The sequence below is a fragment of the Pimephales promelas genome, chromosome 7 (assembly GCF_988280905.1).
Source record: "Pimephales promelas chromosome 7, fPimPro1.hap1.1, whole genome shotgun sequence".
Lineage (NCBI taxonomy): Eukaryota > Metazoa > Chordata > Actinopteri > Cypriniformes > Leuciscidae > Pimephales > Pimephales promelas.
This window is the reverse complement of record NC_142775.1, coordinates 20,805,960-20,829,758: the sequence shown is the minus strand read 5'-3', so window position 1 is coordinate 20,829,758 and position 23,799 is coordinate 20,805,960. Positions and strand designations below refer to the sequence as shown.

The following is a 23,799-nucleotide window of genomic DNA, read 5'->3' as shown; positions in this document are numbered from 1 at the left end:
GAAGGATCATGTGAGACTGAAGACTGGAATAATAAAGCTGAAACTTCAGTTTTTTCCATCAAATGAATAAACTGTAATATTTTAAAATATTGCCGCTTTTACTCAATTTTTGAAAAATGCGCCTTGATGAGCACACTTCTTTAAAAAGCAAGTCCCAATCCTAATCTACACACACTATTATATTATATTATATTATATTATATTATATTATATTATATTATATTATATTATATTATATTATATTATATTATATTATATTATATTATATTATATTGTTAGCCTATATAATATTAAAATGTTTGTATATTTAAAATATTCAATAAGTTTAATTATAAATTAAATATATGAATTACTAATACCGATACAGGAAACTCAATATTGAACTCATCCTAACTTATTCTAAAGAGGAATCTTAAGTTTAGGTTTATAACTCTAACTGTGCAGCTCTACCTCAACTGAGAATGTGATGACTAATCAGTGAACAGGAAGACGTCATGTACCACAGTAAGGGTGTAGCTGTCATCAGTAGACAGCGATTTTGGAAAATCAAACAAATCTCAATGTCTATCCTGAAAACAGTGCACCTTTATACTGTCACATGTTCATCCATACTGCAGCAACCTTTCTCTCCTCAATCAGTCCTCTCTTCTCCCTCCCCTGCTCTCTGACTCCACCCTGCTGTGGATAAAAGGTGGTCGTCTGCACACTGTTACTTGTTTAAGTCCAGTTTGCATTGGTCAGTTGGTCAAGGTGTGTGTTTTAGGGTCTTTCTGAGTGAGCCTGAGAATCCTTGAGATTATCTCCTTCTCCAGCCGGACAAAGGAAAGGTAAGGATATATACTTAAATAAATGAATTATTTTATTATTCTGTAACTGCTTGTCTTTATTGATTAATATACACTGTGAAAACTAATGGAAAAATTTGAGAAAATGAATAATGAGACGTAATGAAAAAGTAAATGGTTGAGCATAAATATAAGGTAAATATGTTCCCCCATTTGTAGCATAATTCTGTGTCAGTGTTTGAGATAGTGTGTGATGAAAACTAAAATGAAACCTTGCCTTATACTGCATTGATTGTAGCAGGCAGAGATGTGCATTTGCGTTTCATACTAGATTGTAAAACACTGTTTATATTTGGGCTCTTATCTCATGTCTCATCTGTCTGACAAATGAAGCTGATGAATTTTACTGCAGAAATGTGATTATTATAAAGCAAACACTTTTAGCATGTTTAATCAATTTTGGGTGGTTTATAAAGTGTATAAACCACTCTACAGTGTACTATTAGTATAACTATAGTATACAGTTGCAGAAACATCATGTTGCTTCAACAAGTTTGGTGTGCAGTTTGTAGGTTAATGTGTTAGCTCCCCCTCCTGGTGACAGCCATATGGTGTCTTTGCAGGCATATGTGACTGTGATAGTGTGTACATGTTAGTGGACTGTTAGATGAACTCTCAGCTTCGAGAGGGATGCAAAACAGACATCTATTAATGGCACAATGGGATGTGACTTGTGTCATTGTTTCAACAATTCATTAATTGAAAGAATGTTTCAATACGTTCTACATTTATTGCAGAAATAAATTGTGTGGTTGTCAATCTAGCAGTTTCAGCATGAAAAAAAGGTTGTTATGTCATAGCTTATTAATCATATAATAATTAACAGTGTAGTGAGTGATTAATGGCATATAGTGAGACGTTTGATTTGCAATATTTGATGGTAGATTAATCAGCTGATATATGGTCGTAGGCATACGTAGGCTACTAGGTCTATTTTTTGTGTAGGTCACTCTTTCTGTCAGTAGTTTAATCACAGGAATGTTGGAGGAGTCTGCCAGTATAAAGTCTCTTCTTATTAGTGAACAGACAAGCGTTGGATCAGAATGTTTATTCAAGAAGCGAAATGTTGTTTGATTCCATCCACAATGTGTCTGAAATCAATTTTGCCTCCTCTATACTAATCGCAAAGTACTTGCTTTGGATTTATAATTAGCATCACTTCAAAAAATATTGTCCAATAAAATAAATAAATAATCATTTTTGAACATATCTTATAACAATATCTTATTATATTAAATATATTATATTATTGTTGCAGTTTAACACTTCTAAATAGTAATAAAAAGAAATTAGACTCTTTATGCAAATGAAGAGTTCAGATGCAATAGCATCTAAGTGCCATTTGAAATTTTCTTCTAGAATGACCATTTTATCAAGCTTGTATATTTAAGTTCAATAATTTCACTTAAATGGCAATTAAGATTACCTATTAATTGTCATTTAAGTGAAATTACTGAACTTAAATATATGGGCTTGATGAAAATGATCATTCTAGAAGAGAATTTCAAATGGCACTTCACATATGCACTCTTCACATATAACCAATCATTGTCCGGGGTAAGCATTCGAGCGAATCAGCTTTCAGTATCACTTTAGTGGGTCAGCAAACCTGCTCATGAGACTACAGTTGAAAAGAAACTATCTAATTATCGATACAATCCAGATTAAAGAAGGATCTCAAAAGTAAAACTGAAAAACAGAACCATAAATTAATTATTTGGATGATAGATGGAATGGAGCTCTGACTGCATTCAATCATAAATGTTTGTAACAATCATTGTCTTTAACTGGTGATTTGTTCCATTGGTTTACTAAAATAACAAGTGTTGCTTTGGTTATTACGACAGATTTATAACTTGTCATTAATTATATAGAAAATGTATCAGTGCAGTATCTTTATTATCAGTAAACAGATGAAACAGATCTAAATTGTCTACTGGAAAGATGATAGATAGCTCGATAGATTCTTTCCGACAGACATCTTAACTTCCTCTCTCCCCACACATGCACTTTGAGGCTAGCACACTCTTGCCGTGTTTCTCACTCTTATTAACGCTCAGCTGTTAAAATGCTATAAGTAACCCAACAGATGCTCAAATAGAAAGAGGACCTTGTTGTACCTCAAAAAGGCCTGTTTTTTTTCCCTAGATGGTGTAGTCTGTCTGCTACATGGTACAATAGATAAAGGAGATGTGTGTTACATTACAATAATTCTATAGGTTGATTGGCATATGAATTATTTGAGCACCCTCTGATTGGTCAGAGAAAGCCACCCTTTCTGGTTTTGATTCAATCAACATGGACATTAAAAATGAATTAACGCAAATATTTAGCTACAGTACTTATTACACAGTATTATTCCTCTCACATGTTAGAATAATAAAATGAAATGTCTTAGGTATTAACAATGTAGATAAAATCATAATCTAGAATGTCTTACTGGATCACAGCCTCTTAAAATCCTCCCATGGTTTGCAGAAAGAATCACCCCCCTCCTTGTTCCCCATAGAAAGCCAGAATAAAAGTGTTGTCATTGATGATTTATGTGTTTCTTTGTGAACACACTGCTCTGGGGATGGGGAAAAAGGGTGTGAGAGACTGAATGAAATGAAAGACAGACTGGAAGAATGAGGGACTAGGCAGACAAGAGCAAGGAAGGGATTTCTGCAAACACTGCTGGCCATCTGTGTCTCAGTGAGAGGCCGAATGTGAGCATTTAAATAGACTTATTTGCCGTGTTGTTCATACGTCCAGTTACTAAAGCAAAATGATTCTTGAAGAACATTTCACAAATAGCATGGAGGGCTTTCATTTTTACTAGGGTCAAAGGTCATGTTTGAGTGTATAGGCTAAATGTAGCTGTCTGAGATCAAAAGTTTGAAAAAGGTTTGAAAAGACTTTCTAATTATAAATCCACCATTTAAAATGCTGTTATGTTTTTTTGAAAGTTTTTATACAAAGTCCCTTATACTCACAAAAGCTGTGTTTTTTTAAATGTAAAATACAGTGATATTGTAAAATATTACAATTTAAAATAAAATGTTTTCTATTATTATATAATACAGCATATTAAAAGGCTGTTTATTTCTGTGTTCCAGCAACATTACTCCAGCTCTTCAGTGTCTCGTGATCCTTCAGAAATCATTTTAAAATGCAGATTTGTTGCTCAAGAAACATTTCCTATTGTTATCAATGTTGAAAACAGTGGTGTTGCTTAATATTTTTGAGAATTGTTTTTAAAAAAGAGCACTTTTTTGAAGTAGACATCTTTTGTAACACTATAAATACCTTTATAAACTGTCACTTTTGATCAATTGAATGTGCCCTTGCTGAATAAAAAAAAATACTGAACCCTATACCCTTGAAACAGCAGTGTATTGCAAAATCAAGAGTTATGATATTCACAGATGATAAAGTGAATTAAAGTCATGTGAAATGGAAGTTGCTACAGTCATGTCTTCTCTGTTGTGATGTATATCAGAGTGGGGAAAAAAAGTAGGGTGGGACTCAACGCATTCTCACCCCAAGGCGTCACCTTTGACCATGCTTCAATATTTGACGTTTTAGGCGCCCTTTAGCGTCACTTACATTAGGTGACGCCTTGGGAGTGAGAATGGGCTGTGGGACTAGAATTGATTTGATGGTTCTTCTGGATTGCTATTGCTGTGATCTCATATGAGTGACAGGTAGGTTGATCCACCCTTGCGCCATGTAAACACGTCATCAGTGAAGAGATGTTGATTGGCGTAAAAGACTACGAGGACAATTTGATAATAATGATGATGGACAAATAATTTATAATAAATTCTGCTGTATTTCATTAAAAAAAAATAATTTGTCACTTTTAATTTCATGGTAACTGTCACTTAAATATCTTTTGCTAATAACTTTATATAAATACAGACATTTACATGTAGGTTATCTCTAAATTTCCTGAGAATTTATTATTATGTGTAAGTGATTACAGGAAAGCATGATCTTTTACCTTTTACAATTTATGTTCATAACATAGAAAGCAATTAATATTTTAACTTATTGGCAGGATTGGGCCATAGTGTGAACATATTATTTATTGTATTTCTAATTATGCTGTCCAATTTAGTTAAGACAATATTGCTAATATGTTGTTATATTAAACACTGTTATGTTCACATATATTGTTATAGTCATTGTAGTGATAAGTGTTAATGAGTGTTAATGACTTTTCTCCTTGTAACATTGTAGTTGTTTACTGATTTGATTGCTTTATTTTTAGAAACAGGTGAATGTGACTTTTTCTGGCCTTGTAAAATAAAAATCCATAGTAAAGAGGCAAAAGGGGCCTGCTGATATTGGGTGAAAATCTGCAGACTTTATTCTTCTTCATCAGCTGAGGTTACATTCCTCCTTTTTCTTCTCTTCTGCACTCACCGTCCCTTTCTTTTACCTGGTCATGGAAAAGTAGGTTAGATATATTAGTCTTTCAGATCATTCTTATGCACTTTGGCATCTGGAATTAACATTCCTCATCACAAAATGAGGTAAGAAAAGGAAAACTGGCCCCCGACTGAACCTGGGTTCTCCGAAGTTTTTTCTCTCCATTGGGTCACCTGATGGAGTTTTAGGACACCATTGCCACTGTTGCCTTTGGCTTGCTCAGTTGGGGATATTCAAATTAATTAACCAATCAGTAATACCCCTGATCAGCTCTACCAAACGTGGATGTTTTTTTTCCACTAAGAAATGAACATTGTTATGTTTTGATTGATACTGTGAAGCTGCTTTGATGCAATCTATATTGTGAAAAGACCTGATCTAGAAATATACATTCATAATTTCACATAATGTCACATGTGCAAACACACATTTTAGAATGTGGGATCTGATTACTTTGCTCTAAACCATTTTTTTAGCCAACAATAAATTAGTATGGTTGGATGAAACTATGTCTTCTGTCAAACCATTTGATAAACACTGTCAAATCATATGATAACATTTATATGTGCAATTAAATAATAAATTAAGGGTATTGTATGAGAATGCTTTTCTAACAACTTTTGTAGTGGATTTTATCAGCATTACATGAAGCTAAATCAACTGAAAAAATGTTTTATGATAGTGTACAGCACATTCAAATTGGCCTAGGTCTTTGGCCCAAAAATATATATCTCTCTCAAAAAGCATTAAACCTAGAGGGCCTATGGCATATCTGTGTGATTCTCAGCAGCCTGAGAAAAAGCCAAAAGGTCAACTCTGTCTCTCCCATCATCTTGATGCAATCTTTTTTTTCATTCGCATCTAAGTTGTTATTGTTTTCCCATTAAAATTAAAGCACCACAGTAACGTCTTATTAAAAGTTATTTGGTCATTTAACAAAAGACAGGCAAAAATATAAAGCGGTGTACACATACATGAACATCTACTGTTTACTGTCTGGGATTCCTGCTGTGTGAAAGGTGAATTGCTGGAAATGTCTTTCTAGTTACTGAGAATTTCCACAGAAATTCTTAGAAGTGAGAAATTCCAATAAAGGGTTTGCTTCCTGTCCTTTGCTTTTACAGTTAAAATGTCAGCTTTAAGGTCACGTTTAAGAGTTTAGGCTAAATTTAGATGTCTGAGAATGTATTGTTGTCTAATCTCAAAGCAAGTTAGAAAAATGTATGAGGAGATTTAATTATGGAGGGTGATATTAACATTGAATTAATTATATTATGAATTAATATCGTTCAAAAGTTTTAGGTTGGCAAGGTTTTTTGAAAGAAGCATTTATTGTTTTCAGAATTTGCTCTCAATATTCTAAACTAAATGGACTGGTTCTTTTGTTTTTAGCTGAAAGAATGTGAAATTGATTATAAAGAATATTTCATAATCTTCCTTTGTTTGTTCTTACCCAGGCCATGGCCATGGCTGCTTTCCTGGTAGTTTTCGTGGAATTGGCTGTACTGCCATCTGTTTTTGGGGGTGCATATTATGGACACAATCCACATCCTCAACAGCACCAACCCTTACCACAGATGCCTCATATGGGCATGGGAAAGGATATGCCACACATGCCATATCCACACTACAAAAAAGACCTACCAATGCACCTAAACAAAGGCAAAGATACCAAAGGTATGGACACTTGTTTATCTTAGAAGTAGTGGTCACATTGTAGGTATACATTATTATTATTTGTTTGATCTTATTTCAAATTAAACAACAGGGTTTGTAGTGATCATACTGTAATTTGTTGATACAGTATGTAATATACATTCTACCTTATGAATTCCCTTTATTTACTGGTTAATTCATTTGTTTTAAATGTGGTTAATTTCTTTTCTTTTTTTTTTGTTACTTATGCTGACATACCTTCTTATGGTCACTGTTACCTAACCCCATCCCTGATTTTCCTTTACAAAGGTGAGACTATTCCCAGAGGTGAGCAAAGTGTTCAGGGAGAGACTGGACCCCAAGGGCCCCCTGGACCACCTGGGCCCCAAGGACCTTCTGGGCCTCCAGGCAATGGAATGCCAGGCCCTCCTGGAAGGTCGGGACCTCCTGGTCCTCCAGGATTCCCTGGAGTTGGTAAGCCAGGAATGCCAGGTATGCCCGGGAAGCCAGGAGGTATTGGGCCGCCTGGACAGCAAGGTGAACAAGGACCCAGAGGTGAAGAGGGACAACCAGGCATGACTGGGCCACAGGGCCCTCCTGGACCCCCAGGCCTGTCAGGAATAGGAAAGCCTGGTGGACAAGGATTACCAGGACAGCCAGGGGGTAAAGGAGATCCAGGACATAAAGGTTTCCCTGGTCTTCCAGGGTTACCTGGGCCTAAAGGAGACAGAGGAATTGGGCAACCAGGCCCACTAGGGCCCAAAGGGCCAGCTGGGCCACCTGGGCTCCCAGGGAAGGCAGGATTACCAGGTGTGGGTAAGCCTGGTCTTCCTGGTGTACCAGGTCCACCTGGTGTGCCAGGGAAACCTGGACAGCCTGGGGAGCCAGGTCCAGAGGGTCCACCTGGTGGACTGGGCCCACAAGGACCACAAGGGTCCCCTGGTATTGGAAGTCCAGGAGAAAGTGGATTACCAGGCCAGCCAGGGGCACCTGGCCACAAAGGATTACAAGGACCACCAGGGTTACCTGGGAAAGCTGGATTACCTGGATTTGGCAAACCTGGATACCCTGGCCCAAAAGGTGATAAAGGAGTGGGAGGGCTTCCTGGTGCTCAAGGACCAAAAGGTGACAAAGGTTATGGTGGTCAACCAGGCCCGACTGGACCACCTGGTCAAACTGGTCCTATAGGCCCTCCTGGACCAATGGGGGCACCAGGTGGAATTGGTTCCCCAGGGCTAAAAGGAGAGGGAGGTTTAGAAGGAGCCAAGGGAGATCTGGGGCCTATGGGACAACCAGGTCCTCCAGGATTTCCTGGTCAAGCAGGCCTCCAAGGTGAAGATGGAGAACCTGGGGCAAGAGGGCCACCGGGACCCATAGGTCCCAAAGGAGAAGTAGGAAGCAATGGTCTACCTGGTTCCCCAGGACCATCTGGCCTACCTGGTCTTAAAGGAGAACATGGTCAGCCTGGCCCAGAAGGACCACAGGGTCCTAGAGGCATTCCAGGTCTTGCAGGGCCTGGAGGACTCATTGGGCCTCCTGGACCACCCGGGGCAAAGGGAGAAGCTGGTCCATCAGGTCAAGCTGGTCCACCCGGTGAAGGCAGCCCCGGAATGCCTGGTCCTGTTGGTCCAGCAGGTCCACCTGGCCAAAATGGAAACCCAGGTCAGCCAGGAAGGCCAGGTCTACCGGGACCTCCTGGACCCCCAGGCCCCCCTCCTTCCCCTGACCTGATGGGTGTTCTTCCTGAGATGGGCCCTGCCCTTGATGGTATGAAAGCTGGTGGATACAAGAAAGGGAAATATGGGGGTGACATGATGGGTGCCAATAGTCTGGAGATGCCTGCTTTCACTGCCCAGCTGACCACACCATTCCCTCCAGTTGGCACTCCAATAGTGCTTGACAAACTACTGTATAATGGGCGTCAGAATTACAACCCTCAGACCGGTGTGTTCACCTGTGACCTCCCAGGCATCTACTACTTCGCCTATCATTTGCACTGCAAGGGTGCCAATGTATGGGTTGGGCTCTACAGGAATGGGGAGCCACTTATGTATACATATGATGAGTACAAGAAGGGTTTCCTTGATCAAGCATCTGGGAGTGCTGTGATTCCATTACAACCAGGAGACACAGTTTATTTACAATTACCATCTGACCAGGCAGCTGGATTTTATGCAGGACAGTATGTCCATTCTTCCTTCTCTGGCTTTTTACTGTACCCAATGTAGATTGCAAGAATAAGTGAGATAATTTGAAGGAGAGGGATGAAAGAACTGACATTAAAATGTGTGACTTAAAAATGTCATTATTTTTAAGTACATTTTTACAGGGAATAAAGAAGACTCGGAGACAGCCCTTTTAAACTCCACCCAACAATATCAATCTACAGACTATGCAATGTTAAATTACAGAGTACATATAAAGATACAACCTGCACAAAGACTCTCACAGATTGTTGTAAGAAACGTCAATTCAACACCACATTAAAACAGCTTTTTGAGAAGATTGTTTTTGTAATGTATTTATGTATTTGCTTAATTGATGGTATCCAACATGAGTATACATGCTTTAAAATGTTTAGAACACTATTTTTAATGTCATTTGGACATTTGCATGATAAATAATGTATTTGCTTTAAATGAGATGAGAAACGGCATTCAATTTTTCAAAAAAATCACGTAATATTTGTCTTTCTTTATCAATGATTTAAAAAAAATGTTAAAATTTTTGCACACTTCTAATATTGTAACACATGCGCTGTGTGAACTGCAACCAAATTACAATTGTGTGTGTGTGTGTGTGTGTGTGTGTGTGAGAGAGAGAGAGTGGGAGAGAGAGAGAGTGAGAGAGAGAGAGAGAGAGATATCATGTGTGCTAGATTTTAGTTTATTCCCCTTCCCCAAAAAAGACTGTTTTTAAACTATACATATTGTCTGAAAACCACTTATGTTCCTAAAGTGAACTGTGAAAAATTACAGTTTTTCATGCAATAATTTAAATCTCACTATCACAAATTATATTTCATATCAGGTCCCTTGTTTCCAACCAACTCTGAATTGAGTTTTCATCTGAAATATTACTCTTTTATTTAATTTTTTTGTCTATCGATTGTGTAATTACCTTTGTTTTTATATGTTGGTCACTTTGAACAACGGTGCTAAAATAGTCTAATCCAATGACTCCCCCCTCCCTACTTATTGGTGACTTTTTCTTTGAATTTTGTAATAAAGATGATTTACATTCACAATTTTATGTCAATCAATTTACTGTACCAGAAATGTATTAATATATATCTTCTAAAAAAAAAAACATCACCTAATTATGATCATGTGATAATTGGCAAACCATGCCATATGCTAAGGGAAAAATATGTTATACTATACTATAAAACTATATGGTAGCCTACTAAAATATCTTAAATTTAAAGCATCAAATTTACGATACAAATTTTTAGCCTACCATGTACGAAAATAAATACTATAGGAAAATGATAGTTCTAATGGGATCTGTTGCATCTTGAGCCTATACTGCTCATTTATTGTTAAGAGTAGCTATTTAAAAAAAATAATAATAATAATAAAAAAATTTAACAGGCCTACGCCAAAATGGCACAGGCTAGCCTAATTGTCAATGATATTCAATAGCCATAATTAGCGCAGTAGGCCACAGAAAGCAACAACTTTTGGTCTTAGTCCCGAGTTTCATTAAGAGATAGCCACAATTCACGGATTAATAAATATTCTTGATGTGAAGGAGATCCTAAATTAAATTATTATTATTTTACGTACGTAGGTTAGGCCAAACTGCCTATTCACGATAATGAAATACCTAAATTATTCGATGTCTGTGCCTAAAAAATATATTTAAAAATTAAAAAGATAGGAAATACGATTATGGTTATGGCGAAAGCTCAAAGCATAGGCTCAAAGTCATGAACATTCATTTTTATCGTGCTCACTTTCCATGATAACCACCCCTGCCCTGGACCACAGGCAGAGGCAGAGACATAGAAATAATCTTTATTACCTTTCCGAAATGATATTAAACGAGTTGCGATTTAAGGAGCGAGCACTGATTTGCGCGTTGTCTCAAGGCCACGCCCACAACACGGGAAATATCCGAAATATCAATAATAGGCTATTCATGTAGGCTACAGCCTACACTTTGGAAGCGTTTTTCACAGGGACTAAATATTACACATTAGTGGCATAGTAGCAGCCATGTAGCAGCCAGCTGTTACTTCTTCTTTCTTTAAAAATCAGAATGGACCTCAATGAACTCAATAAATATTCATGAGCCATTAAGCAACTGGCTCAGTATGCTCAGTATACTCGGTGATGCTGAGGATGCGTAGATACTGGGCTGTCAAATCACATCGCACGGAGGGGCGGAGAGATTCTTTTGTGCGCATGAGCAACATATTATTGCCTTCATTGATAAAAATCCTTTGTGTGAACATTTCCTCTTTTAATCCTGTCACTGCTGCTTTCGTTTGCCTTTCACCAATCCACACGGTAAGTTATTTTATTAAAAGGCGCATCACATAAAATAGCCTAACCGCTTTCTATTTACAATGATCCGCGCAGTTGAAACGGTCAATTTATCCTTCATCCGGCAAGATATTATTTAATAGGCTAGCCTTCCAGTTCATTTCCAGTTCATGCCTTTATTGAATTCCTGTAGCTACCAAATAGACATAGGCCTATTTTTGTTGCTTCATCTTGCATGCTTATGAATTTCATATGATTAGGCCATACATAAGTACAATAGCTCATATGCTATTGGGTTAATATTTTCCCCACCTTTCATATAAGTGCTGAGGTGTTTTCTTGTCACTTAATTGTCTGTTAGATTGATCAGATGTTGAGATATTACAGGACTATGTCTGTACAAACCTCTAAAAGTAATGCAATATTGACCTTTTCAGTATCTTAGGCTATTACCTTCTGAATAATTAGCCTAATTTCAGCATTTTGGGATATGAATCTATTTCTATTTCAATTCAAATTGCTCTGTCTGTATAATAATCGCATATTGTTAAACTGTTATGTAAGGCCTGTGAATAACATATTTGTATGGTGTTACAGTTATCTTGAATTTGGCAATGGCATCGCGTGCTGGCCCAAGAGCTGCAGGGACTGATGGGAGTGATTTTAAACACAGAGAGAAAGTGGCATCTCACTATCAGATGAGGTAACTATAACCTACCAACCGTCACAGGTTAACATTGTCAATGAAATTGTTTACATCAGAATATGTGTTTTTTTACTTTTGAAAATGTCTTTCAGTGCTTCATTGAAATCAGAGATAAAAAAGCTCACCTTCGTGCATTTCCTCATATGGATACTGGTGGCGGCTCAAGTGGCTGTTAGTCACCTCAATCTGGTGTCGCATGACTTGGTGGCCATGCCCTATCAGTGGGAGTATCCCTACCTTTTGAGTCTCCTGCCCTCGCTTATTGGAGCCCTGGCCATGCCGAAGAACAACATCAGCTACCTTGTGATCTCCATGATCAGTGCTGGTTTGTTTTCTGTGGCACCCTTGATTTTTGGTGCAATGGAAATGTTTCCACTGGCCCAGCAGCTGTACCGACACGGGAAGGCCTACCGGTTTATCTTTGGCTTCTCGGCTGTCTCTGTGATGTATCTACTCATGGTGATTGCTGTTCAGGTGCATGCATGGCAAATCTACTACAGCAAGAAGCTTTTAGATGCCTGGTTCAACTCAACACAAGAGAAGAAGAAGAAATAAAAACATTATTGTATTGACCATGCTCATTTTATGTCTTGTTGCTACAATGCATGCAATTATTTTTAATGTTAAAATATGTATATTTGCAAGCCAAATCTTACATTTATTTACACAAGACCTAGAATTCTGCTTAATTTAAATTTGTTTCTTCAGGAGGTCTGGTCTATGTCCAAGAAAACAGAGCAATTCACAATTTCTAATACTTAATAAATAAAATATTTATTTAGATATTTCTTTGTAATGTATTTTATAGGCTACTGATGATTTCATTTTAAGCCTGATTTTGTTTTTTTATCTAACAAGGTCTAACATAGTATATAGTCATATAGCCTCATCATAAAAGTCAACTATGTGACTCATATAAGGCATCTATTTCTACCATCTTTAAATATAAATCAGTTAAACTCTAAAATGATATGATCAATTGAAAATAAAATGTATTCATCATTTTTGGTTTAGTAACAAAATTCAGACGCCATAGCCCACCAGTAAATCAGTAAACCTTCATTATGGAGATCTTGGCCTGGTTATTAAATGTACAAAGTGTCCGGGTAGCGCGCATGCGCGTTTGAGGTTTTGCCACGTACAGGTCGCTGTGAGGCGTTTCCGATCATCAGTCAGTCAGACGTCGTTCAGCTAAAGTCCAGGACACACAGGCTGCGGCTGGGATTGACACGTCCAAACCACCAGGTAGAGATTCAAGGCTTCTCGTACAAACATGTAGATACGTTTATATGGTAACTTCACAGGTTGGTAGGGCAAAATAACCTGGATAATAACCATTAGCAGTTAGCCGGTTGTCAAGCAAACTAGCATTAGCATAGCTTAGCCTGTGTGAAACTAGGGCAAGCTAAAGAAAACAGAGACGTTTTGTTTAATAGACAGTGTTTTTAAAATCAGTGTGGGACAGTTAAATAGCAGTATTTAAAACACAGGAATGGTTGTTTTAATAACTTATTTGAGGTTTATTAACTGTAATTATTCCTTTTTTACGCCGGGAGAATTGTCACTCTCAGACCTTTATCTGGCAGGAAGTTGCTGTATCATCAGGTGAATGAGGCCTGATGAGATGTTTTAATTTAATCTTTCTTTTGCTTGACTTTTAAAAGGCCTGATGTGTGGTGTTGCCTTACACCCCCAAAACCACACCATCTTCTCGTCTAAACGATCTTCAGTTAGCTTAGGTAGCTGATGCTGGACTGTTGTTATTGGAAACTGTCATCTGCCCTATTTAACATGTCCAACCAGTGAAAACCTTCATTACATATGCATGACAAATTCATACAACGAGTTAAAATAGTAATCTAAGACAGAAGTAAATCGTTGTTTGATTGCCAGTTTGCCACTTGTTTTTTGTTATTTTCTTGATCCAGCGGGTAATAGTTAGGAATTGGCAGAGTTTTAAGCGTGGTTGTCGTTGAATTCCTTGAGTCAAATACAGACAGTCTTCATGCTACAGTTAGAATGCCCGGCTGAGATAGTTCTTGATTGAACACGCACATTCAAATCGTGTGTATTGATATAAAAACCCAAAATGTGCCTCCCTATCATTTTGTCTGAGTCTAAAGTCTGTACCGGGAAAGATTGCGAGCCATCTACATGTGCCAAATCATCTTAGATCTCATGACCCTTAGACTTCTGTGAACTTATAGTATGTCTCACCAATGGACAGTAGCACTTGTTCAGATAAAACCTCATAGATGAGTCATAGAGTATGGGTTTGAGGTAAAACATGAGTGATTCCCTGACGTTCCATATCCATAACAAAAGCAGGAAAGTTAGTGGTGGGTGAAGAAGACACTTATTGAGTTACAACTATCACATTTCATAGTTAACTGTTGTGTTGCGAGTGGAATTATATGCTTCTTGTAGAAGAACATGACGAAATGTGTCTTAATAGATCATGCCAGAGGTTTTATTGTGGGCTATTAGCTAAGTCTGTATGCTTACATTTAATTTAGCCAGAGCTCTGTTCAAGCTCTTATAGTGTGTTTCGCTTCAGCTTGTATTGTACTATCAGATGTGCATGTGATGCATTAGTGATAAATGGCCCGCTTCTAATGCTAATAGTCCAGTAATCGTAAGAGTGTCTCATTGGCTGGCATAAGTGGCCATTTTGACAATTCTGCAGTAGATTCATATAATTTCAAGTTTGTGATTGTATTAAATTGGATACCATGCTGGTTAGCTAATGGAATTGGTCAGTGTAATCCTTATTTTGATATGTATATACAAATTTAAAATACAGTATTTACATTAAAAAATGTTGTTGTTTTTTTCAGCAGTATGAATGGCCAGCTGGACCTGAGTGGAAAGCTGATCATTAAAGCTCAGCTGGGGGATGATATTCGTCGTATCCCCATCCACAATGAAGACATCACCTACGATGAGCTCCTGCTGATGATGCAGCGAGTCTTTCGTGGGCAGCTACAGAGCAGCGATGAAGTCGCCATCAAATATAAGGATGAAGGTCTGTCTTAAAGTCACCAAGAAATCAAAAATTTATTTGGAATATACTTATTTTTTTTAGAATGTTGCAGTGCTTAAAATAAGTGATTTATCCGTGCACATCTGTATTTATTTATTTTTAATTCATATGCCCCTGTAGTCTTTAAACTAAAAAAAATAACCTCCTATATTTACCTGTTAGACGTACTAAAAATCACTGTTTACAGGGTTACATGGGTCATAACCCATGAAACGAAAACAATTACTTTTTTCTGCATTTTAGCAGGGCAGGTAAAAATCTGAACCAGTCTGACTGGGCAAGTAGAAAAAATAAGTGAAGATTATTCACTTATATTAAAAAAAGCCTATTTAATGTTAAAGCTGATAGCTTTCAATTATAGTGTGTAATGTTAAGTGGCAATCATTTAATGGCTAAATAAAAATCCATGTAATTGTGATGTCAGTATCAGTTCTGGTATCGGTGATACTCACCTTTGTTTTTAGTGAATAGCAAACAATTCCATTAAATATTTAAAATAGACTGTCTTTGTTGTTTGTACATTATTTTGGAAAATCATGTGAAAGTTTAACAATATAAAAATATATATTAAAAACTTTTAATGTTAGGTGCAATTAATTCCGATTATTTACAGAACAATGCAAAATGTGATTTAAGAGGGTTTTCTTTTTAATCGATTGACAGAACTAGCATTTACATTTACTGATCGGTCATGTTCTATAATACTATAAGATAAATAAACCTATATCAAACCTCTCAGTAGTTTTGCACTATAGACTTTGGTCTAGATCTCAAACTCTGTACTGTCTCAAACTCTACATTTGTCTGTTCTCTTTCAGATGATGACCTTATTACCATCTTTGATAGTTCTGATTTGTCCTTTGCGATCCAGTGCAGTAGAATATTGAAGCTCACTCTTTTTGGTAAGAAACCAGCAATGCTTAGGGTTTTTTCCTCAACCTGACATGACTATTCTAGAGTGAATGCAAAATGTTTACAGTAATAAACTTACAGAGAAGCCTAGGGTATCAGTATGAAACTGGTGACATGTGTATTGGAAATACCAAATCATATATGAACTGTTACTTCCACTTGGTATCTGCACCATGAAGGAGCATGAAAGGAATGATATGTAACTTTTTTGTAAACCATTGTTCACATATAGCAGAATTAAAAATTAAAACGATAAATTAACCACTTAAAATATCTATGTAGAGCAATATCTATGTTTTTATTATTGCTTTGAAATCTGAAACTTAAAGCTTGTATTTTTGTTCATTCATCCAGCCCACCTGCCTGCTATACTTCCATTTTAAGTGTATATCGTTTAGATCTGTAAATGTGTTTTTTTGTTCATTTTACAAACTGGGGGCAAGTTATATTCTTAAAACAAACTTCAGGCCACAGATACAGGCACAACAACACTGTTCGCATCAGTGCTAATCATGCTCAGAGTTGAGGTCAGTGAGCTTGTGTAGTTTTATCTTACCTGCAGGAAGATCATATTTCAAAAACGCTCCAGTAGTCATGGTGTCCCTTGACAGAATAGGTGTATAGCATTATAAGAACCAAGCAGCTCATATGCACCCCATTGTTGTTTTTATGCTTTTTGGATGGTGTTTTTTTTACATACCAATGTGGAAACGCTTTTTGATTCCACATTGTGTCTTTGTGACCCAGAAAACAGAGTGTTATACAGAGCTGTATCCTTTAACCTTTGGGTTAAAATGGACTCTCTGTTAAGCACATAATCCCACATCGGCATGGATGGTGTATTATTGTAGAGTTAAGCTCTTTTAATCTTAAAAATGCCGAACTTGGTCAAATTTCATCCGACCAGAAGATGTCGTTTTTTTTCTCTTTCAATGAAAACACAGCTGGAGCTTTTAGGTCCAGCAGAGGGTGCAATAGAACAAGATTTGATCTGATAATGACTGTCTGACCATGTGAGGTTATTAGTGGGGTGTTCATTTTGGATTTAGGGTGCAATGGAACCTTACAATCTGGTGGTAACCCCTTTAAGTGTGACCTGATTGTTCAAATACTTGTTGGGCCACTATGACACAACTTTTGGATTTTAAATATATCCTAAATGTTAACAGATTTAATGCAGTACTTTAAAACAGAATGAGTATTTCTTATACTTTTTAAGAACATGCATTGGTTCTCAACCCCGGGGCACCTCAATATTACTTAAAATGATTTCAATTAAGACCTGAAGAGCCAGGGTTCCCTAGGTCTTGGTAAACCTTGATATATGAGGAAACCTAATTTAAAAAATTTGATTTCTAGACCTAGAAAAGTCATTTAATTAATAAAATTGTAAAATGCCATGAGCACTTGTTTTATAAAGAATATAATTTTTTTGTTATACCAAGTTCTAAAATATTTTGTCAGGTAGAAATTGTGAGTTTAAAATAAAAAAAAAAATCCATGTTGTTACATGATGAATGACCTGAAGAGTCATGTAAATTCATTGGTTAAAAAGAGTGGTGGCCCTGCAGCTAACAAGCTTCTCTATATAGGATCAGGGTCATTTGATAGGCTCTAAATCTGCTCTCAATTTCGTGAGCTGTGCTGAAAAGCAATTCTTCTTTTTAACTGGTCTGTGGCACAAATGAATATTCTTAAGAGAGGAAAATCAAACCCGGTTACTTGCCCAATAACGTCATGCTCTCTCTGTTCTGGCGATGTTTGGCTCACTCAGGTACATCTGCACTGCAGTGTCAGTGCCAGTTCTCAGCATGTGCCGACTATTCTTCAAATGTGTCATTGTAAACGCTGCCGAGCCTGTAGATTTGAATCTGCTTGATTCATACACGATTTTACACTGATTTATTTGCCAAGTTTAGCCAAAATCAAAGGTTGCAATCTGCGTGGCTGTAACAAAAGCCAGTATTATTTATGCTCAAATTGTGTAGACCATGTGATCTGAAAGAACCGATTTTAGTACCAACTCAAAATATACGTTTCTCCTCCTAATAAAAATTAATAACTTTTGGTCAAGTCTGCTCTGTGCACTGTCCAAAGCATCTGTGCTTCAGCCCAATGAAGTCATGTCTTGACTTTCTTTTAGCAAATGCAGCCCTGCCCTTTGTTGGATGGTTGAAGTAGAGAATTTAGATTTTAAGAGTTCAAATGTGCTGGTTCATGGTTGTATAATGTCACGTGTGTGTATGCATCCCAAACGTGTGACCGGAGCCCAGGGGCTGGGTTGGACGCCTGCTAGAGCTTGTGTGATCTCTGATGAGTCTGGAATGGTTCAAGCGGCAGCCGGTCTCACACATGGACTTAGGAAAGAGTATTCCAAGCTCACACATAACGGCAAAACTCTGGATTACCTCACCTTATAGACATAGTCTGGCTATCTAAATGATCTAATTTTGTTGATCGCTTGTTGACTTTGACATCCTATCCAGGCTAAGTTTCCAGTGTTAAGTAATTGTTCCGTCCTAACTGAAAGTGAAAAGCTGCATGAAATTACAAAATCGTAGCATTTTTGATGTTTAAAATGTTAGACAGGAATTTGGATGAAAGAAAGGAATGACAAAAATAGAAATGAAGTGGTTGATGAAATGTCTGGCAGCTGGTTAGATCCCAAAGCTACATGGATTGGAAGAATAGTTTTATGAAAATAGTTAGAACAAAGTGTTTTAAACAATAATGCTTGTGTTTTTCGCAGTGAATGGGCAGCCTCGACCACTGGAGTCATCTCAGGTGAAGCACCTGCGTAGAGAACTGATCCATTTGAGGAATAAAGTCAACAGCTTGCTGGACAGCCTGGAGCCCCCCTCAGAGTCTGTCCCAGAGAGCACCAACCCAGAAACCGGTACACACATGAGTCATTCTCATTCTTCTTATCCAATACTGTAACTAAAGCATTTGAAACTCTATAAGTTGGAGAGCACAAAGGTTTTTTTTCAGTGAAAACATCATTTACACAGCCTTGTGTCATTCCCAACCCATAAGACTTTACTACCGAAACTACTACAGAAACTCATAAATAAGAAGTTATGTCTTGATGTGTCACATTTGAATGTATTCAAACACATTTGTCATATGGGTTTGGAACAGAATGAGGAGGATGACGGAATTCAAAATTTTGGGTTAATTTGCTCTTTTAAATTGAACCTCATAAATTACCTAGAGAGTTACAGAAAGGCACTTCTTGAGCTGTCTTGTTCTGATGTCTCTGTGTGACAGAATGTGTGAATGATGCAGTAGATTCAACAATGAAGTATGCCCCGCCGGTTAGTGCTGCTAGCATGTCTGCGTTTGACCCCCTGAAGAACCAGGAAGAGGTCAACAAGAATGTCATTTCTGCATTTGGCCTGTCTGAGGAACCTGCCCAAGGTACCTTATTCATGTACAGATTTCATTGAATTTATTTGTGGCTTATTAATTGTGAAATTTTTCATTTGTTGTAAGTTCTTTATCACAGTGTTAAAAAAAAAATCTGAAATGACATTTAAAAAGAAGCTTAATGTTTATTAAGATTATTAGAGGGCTATTTTTTTAGTTATAACACTTTTATATACATTAATAGTTTGCACTTTTCAATGGTTTTTATAGCCACTTGCTGCATTAATGTAAGTTTCAGTTGACGGGCTGTCACAGGTGTGTTTGTCTGTTATTTGTACGGCTTTAAGTGTCGCTCGTTCATTCAGATTTTATATCTGGAACCACCTGATTTATAATGAATCACATTTTCCTTATCTGTTCCTTGTTTTCCAGTTCCAGCTGTAGCTGCCACCGCTGCTGCAGAGGAGCGCTCTGCTACTCCAGACAGTATTGCCTCTTCATCCTCTGCAGCGCCCCCTTCTGCTTTGGCTTCCCAGGCTCCCCCACCTTACTCTGGGGTCCAACAACCTCCCTCTAGTACTATGGATGGTAAATTGCCGCTTTTACAAATTGTACTCCAGTACACTTGTAGTAATTGTTTAGGGCTTCCATAAGCCTGGCCAGTTGATTTTGAGAAGGTAGTTTTGCACATCCCTATTACAGATGTTTTCTTCTGATGCTTATGGGAAAGAGTCCAGCAAAAGAAAAATGAACAAAGAATCATATGGCCATAAAGTCTTTGTAGTGGATTCAGAGCATGCTTGGCCATTGGAATATCTCCCCTCGTTCTTTATCCAAAAAACGTCCACTTCAGTCTAGTCATTTGAGAAATGCTGGCCTAATCTCATTTTGGCTGGCCATGCTGCTTTGGCAGGAAGGTCACACACCTGTTCTTACACATGTTCTCTCACACTCGTACAAACAATGCACACAAAACTTATTTGTTAGCAGCATAAAAGCACCTTACAGATGTTGTCTTCTAACTGAGGCCTTTGGGAAGCTGTTCAGCGGAAGAAAAACAAACCACAAATCAAATGGCCTTCAAGTCAAGAGCATAATGTTATTCTCCGACCGTCCATTGGGCTTGATCCCACCCCCTCCTCTTCCAAAGTTCTTCCAGATAGACGCAGTGCACATGAGAAATTGTGCAGAGCTGTTCTAGATTTGGCATATTATGCAGATGGTTGCCATGGTTTCATGAGTTGTGATGCTTTTCTCTGCTTTATTATTCACATCGCATGCCGCACTGGGACACACACAGCCTTTTCTCATTAGTTTCTTGGTGCGACGCACACAAGCATTTATGAACTTTGGTTTGGATAATCAGTCTGCTGCTTTGTGTCAGCGAAGCCACTGTTATCTCTACCTATCGTAATATATTTATGTGAAAGATTATATTGCTGTTTGAGGTCTTTAAAAATATTGGGATAATTGTAAGGTTTTTTTTATTTATTTGGAATCCAACTAATGCCAATTTCAGGCTATAGGATATTAAGCCCGATTTTCAAGTCAACTAGCTCTTTGGAACCAATTTTCCTGGCCTAGAACCGGTTCTTTGGCTGTCGAAACACAAAGAACTGGTTCACGAGTAGTCACCGGCTCCACAATGGCTCTCAAAATGCTTTGGTGGAAAAGGGGTATCACTCAACGACATCAAAGAGGCTTGCTGACGCCTTTCCAACAGCAAACAAATATAGCCAATGGGAGAGCAAGACTTGGGTTGAGGTCCCCGGAAGAAAAACTGCAGCACCAGCATGGCTTCAAAATAAGTGTGGACACTAGAAATGGAGCAACATATATTATTGTGTGGCAGGAGAACAAATGCCTTTATATTGTTGTTACTCCTGTTTCACGTCATTTTCATGTTCCAGATGTGTTTTCATGACCAAACTTGCTTTTTGGACCAGATTTTTGTTGGCTGACAGTTGTTGTCAGCTCATGTAGTGTGTAACCTGTTGTGAATTATTAATGTAATTTAAACACCACAACGACTTCAAGAGTCCACATTACAGACAGCAAGTCACGTAGTCTGAACAGCACAGCTATCTGCAGACATTTAAAGTTGTGTGGTCTGAACCAGGCATAAAAGGTTTAAAATGTGTTGGTCAGGATTAGGAACTGTGCCCTATACAGATGGTCAGACTGTCACCTACTGCCAGCATTTAAATGAACCATTGACGGCTCAATATTATATGGGTTTCTTATTTGCATGTTTTCAATCAGCTCCTCTGTATTGGCACTTTATTTGTTGATATTCCAGAGTAACATGCCAGATATCCTAATATATTCCAACACTGAGCGAGAGAGATCAGTTCCTAATATTTATGGCCCTCTGGTGTTCCAGATTTTTCTCAAACTTTTGATGGTGAAACCAAGTAACAGTGGGATATCCATGCTAGGATCCAATAGATGCTTCCTGATTTTTATGGGAATTCCCTCCCTTAACACTGTGAATCTTAATCCTTAAAAAAATCTTCTTCTGTGATTGAACAGGTCAGATGTATCAGCAGTATCAGGCTCCAGGTGGATATCCTCCGCCAGCGGGACCCCAGCAGCAGTACCCGATGCAGTACCCTGGTACCCGATGCAGTACCCTTCTTTAAAATAAATACTAATGATTTCTCCTTTAATTACAGCTGAACTTTAAGCCTGGTTCATAATGAAACTGATAGTCTTTAGAAAACAATTATTCATATACTATTTTATGTTGGTCTGATGCTTCATTTTCTCTGAAAAGTTTGGACAAAATTGGATGGCAAATTAAAAAAATAACTAGCCTTGCCTGTGAATAATAAAAAAATCAAATATGCTAATAACCTGTAATTAAAATGAAAGAATAAGAAAATGTACAATTGCTAAAAAGTAAATCAAATATATTTAAGAAATGCAATCAATAGTGGCTTGTTGAAATTATTCCAAAGCATATTTATTACCAAACCTTAATGTTGTTTATTTTGAATGATTAATTTTAAACACTCTTTTTTTCAGCTGGTTATACTCCTCAGTCTGGTGTTCCTCAGGCTCCATCTGCTCAACAGCAGTTTCAGAATTACCCCACCACTACCTCTCAGGCAGCTGGTGCCCCTGGCTCAGCTCCTGGGTTTTCCAACCAATCACAGGCTCCTGCTCCCCAAGGACCCACCCAGTACCCACCTGGAGCTTTTCCTGCTCAAAATTACACATCCCAGGCCTCTCAGCAGCCAGCTAACTACAGCCTGCCTCCAACCTCCCAGGCCACAGGGGGGTATCAGCCCCGTCCTGGATACACCCCGCCACCTGGCACCACCCCTCCCCCAGGGGGTGCCAACCCCTATGCCCGAAACCGCCCCCCTTATGGCCAGGGCTACACCCAGCCGGGCCCTGGGTATCGGTAAAAGCCCTTTAATGTCCCCATAGCACCTCGCTACAAGTTTTCTCTGTCTCCAACACATCATCCCCGAAATCTATGTTTGACATCCTAATATTGTGTTTGTTTGTGCTTTGGGTGCATGTATGAATGCATGTGACAGTGAGCTAGTGAAGGTTGTATGTGTGTGTTTGCACACATGGGAGACCAAACGGTGTGGGAGTGGACAGCTGTGTGTGTGTGTGTGCAGTTTATTTTATCACCAGCCTCCTCATTGGTGTTATTTTTGTCATAAACAATGAGTCTGTTTAAACACTAGTAAATGATCCATTATCAAAGTAAGTGATATTTGTTTAGTTTTCTTTACTCATTTTCTTTACTTTTTCAAATGTCCAGGTTTTTACTAACCCCTGACTGGTCCTCTGCAGTGAAGCCTGTCATTTCTGTATAAACTGTAACTGTTTTCAGGAGGTGAATAAAGACTTTGAGACTGAAGTAAAGGAGCTTATTCATTTGTTTATGGAATAAAAATCAATATATATATATATATATATATATATATATATATATATATATATACAGGGCTGTATTAAGAGCTCACTGGGCCCCGGGGCTATGAGTTACTGCAGGGCCCCCCCACCACTTTAGGTCACCAACTACATGAGCTAAATGTTATATTATTATACGAGTCATTTTATCCATCTATGATATACTTCACAGTTAAGTTATGTTACTTTTAACACGATTTTTTTATCATATCAAAATGTATTGCGACTAAAATTTCATAATTATTGTGACCAATTTTAATATCACCAAAAGAGCCTCCATTTTTGCACTCAGGTTAAAGTCTCATGGCCCTCTATCAGAATCCAGAGTTTTGAGAAGATTGGAGAAACTTAATTTTTCGCCAGAAAAAAACAAAACAAAAACGAAAGGGGTACCACTGTCGTTTTTTTTTTTTCGGGTCGAATTTTTGA

General features: G+C 37.8%; 3 protein-coding genes across 4 annotated transcripts; all 3 read left to right on the top strand.

Moving 5' to 3' along the window:
* Positions 1-732: 732 nt before the first annotated feature.
* On the top strand, positions 733-9,412 carry col8a1a (collagen, type VIII, alpha 1a). The gene is made up of 3 exons (XM_039655573.2): positions 733-827; positions 6,719-6,938; positions 7,227-9,412. The coding sequence occupies exons 2-3, from the start codon at positions 6,722-6,724 to the stop codon at positions 9,143-9,145; spliced, it is 2,136 nt and encodes a 711-aa protein (XP_039511507.2). The 5' UTR covers positions 733-827; positions 6,719-6,721; the 3' UTR covers positions 9,146-9,412.
* Positions 9,413-11,301: 1,889 nt separating this feature from the next.
* jagn1a (jagunal homolog 1a) lies at positions 11,302-12,686 on the top strand. The gene is made up of 3 exons (XM_039655577.2): positions 11,302-11,431; positions 12,005-12,110; positions 12,206-12,686. The coding sequence occupies exons 2-3, from the start codon at positions 12,022-12,024 to the stop codon at positions 12,666-12,668; spliced, it is 552 nt and encodes a 183-aa protein (XP_039511511.1). The 5' UTR covers positions 11,302-11,431; positions 12,005-12,021; the 3' UTR covers positions 12,669-12,686.
* A 537-nt stretch (positions 12,687-13,223) lies between these two features.
* tfg (trafficking from ER to golgi regulator) lies at positions 13,224-23,322 on the top strand. Of its 2 annotated transcripts, none has more exons than XM_039655574.2 (8): positions 13,224-13,358; positions 14,951-15,138; positions 15,975-16,058; positions 18,818-18,964; positions 19,339-19,488; positions 19,870-20,025; positions 21,970-22,053; positions 22,465-23,322. In XM_039655574.2, the coding sequence occupies exons 2-8, from the start codon at positions 14,955-14,957 to the stop codon at positions 22,848-22,850; spliced, it is 1,191 nt and encodes a 396-aa protein (XP_039511508.2). In that variant the 5' UTR covers positions 13,224-13,358; positions 14,951-14,954; the 3' UTR covers positions 22,851-23,322. The 2 variants fall into 2 exon arrangements, with proteins under 2 accessions (XP_039511508.2, XP_039511510.2); XM_039655576.2 differs by having other exon boundaries at positions 13,244-13,358; positions 14,954-15,138.
* Positions 23,323-23,799: the final 477 nt, after the last annotated feature.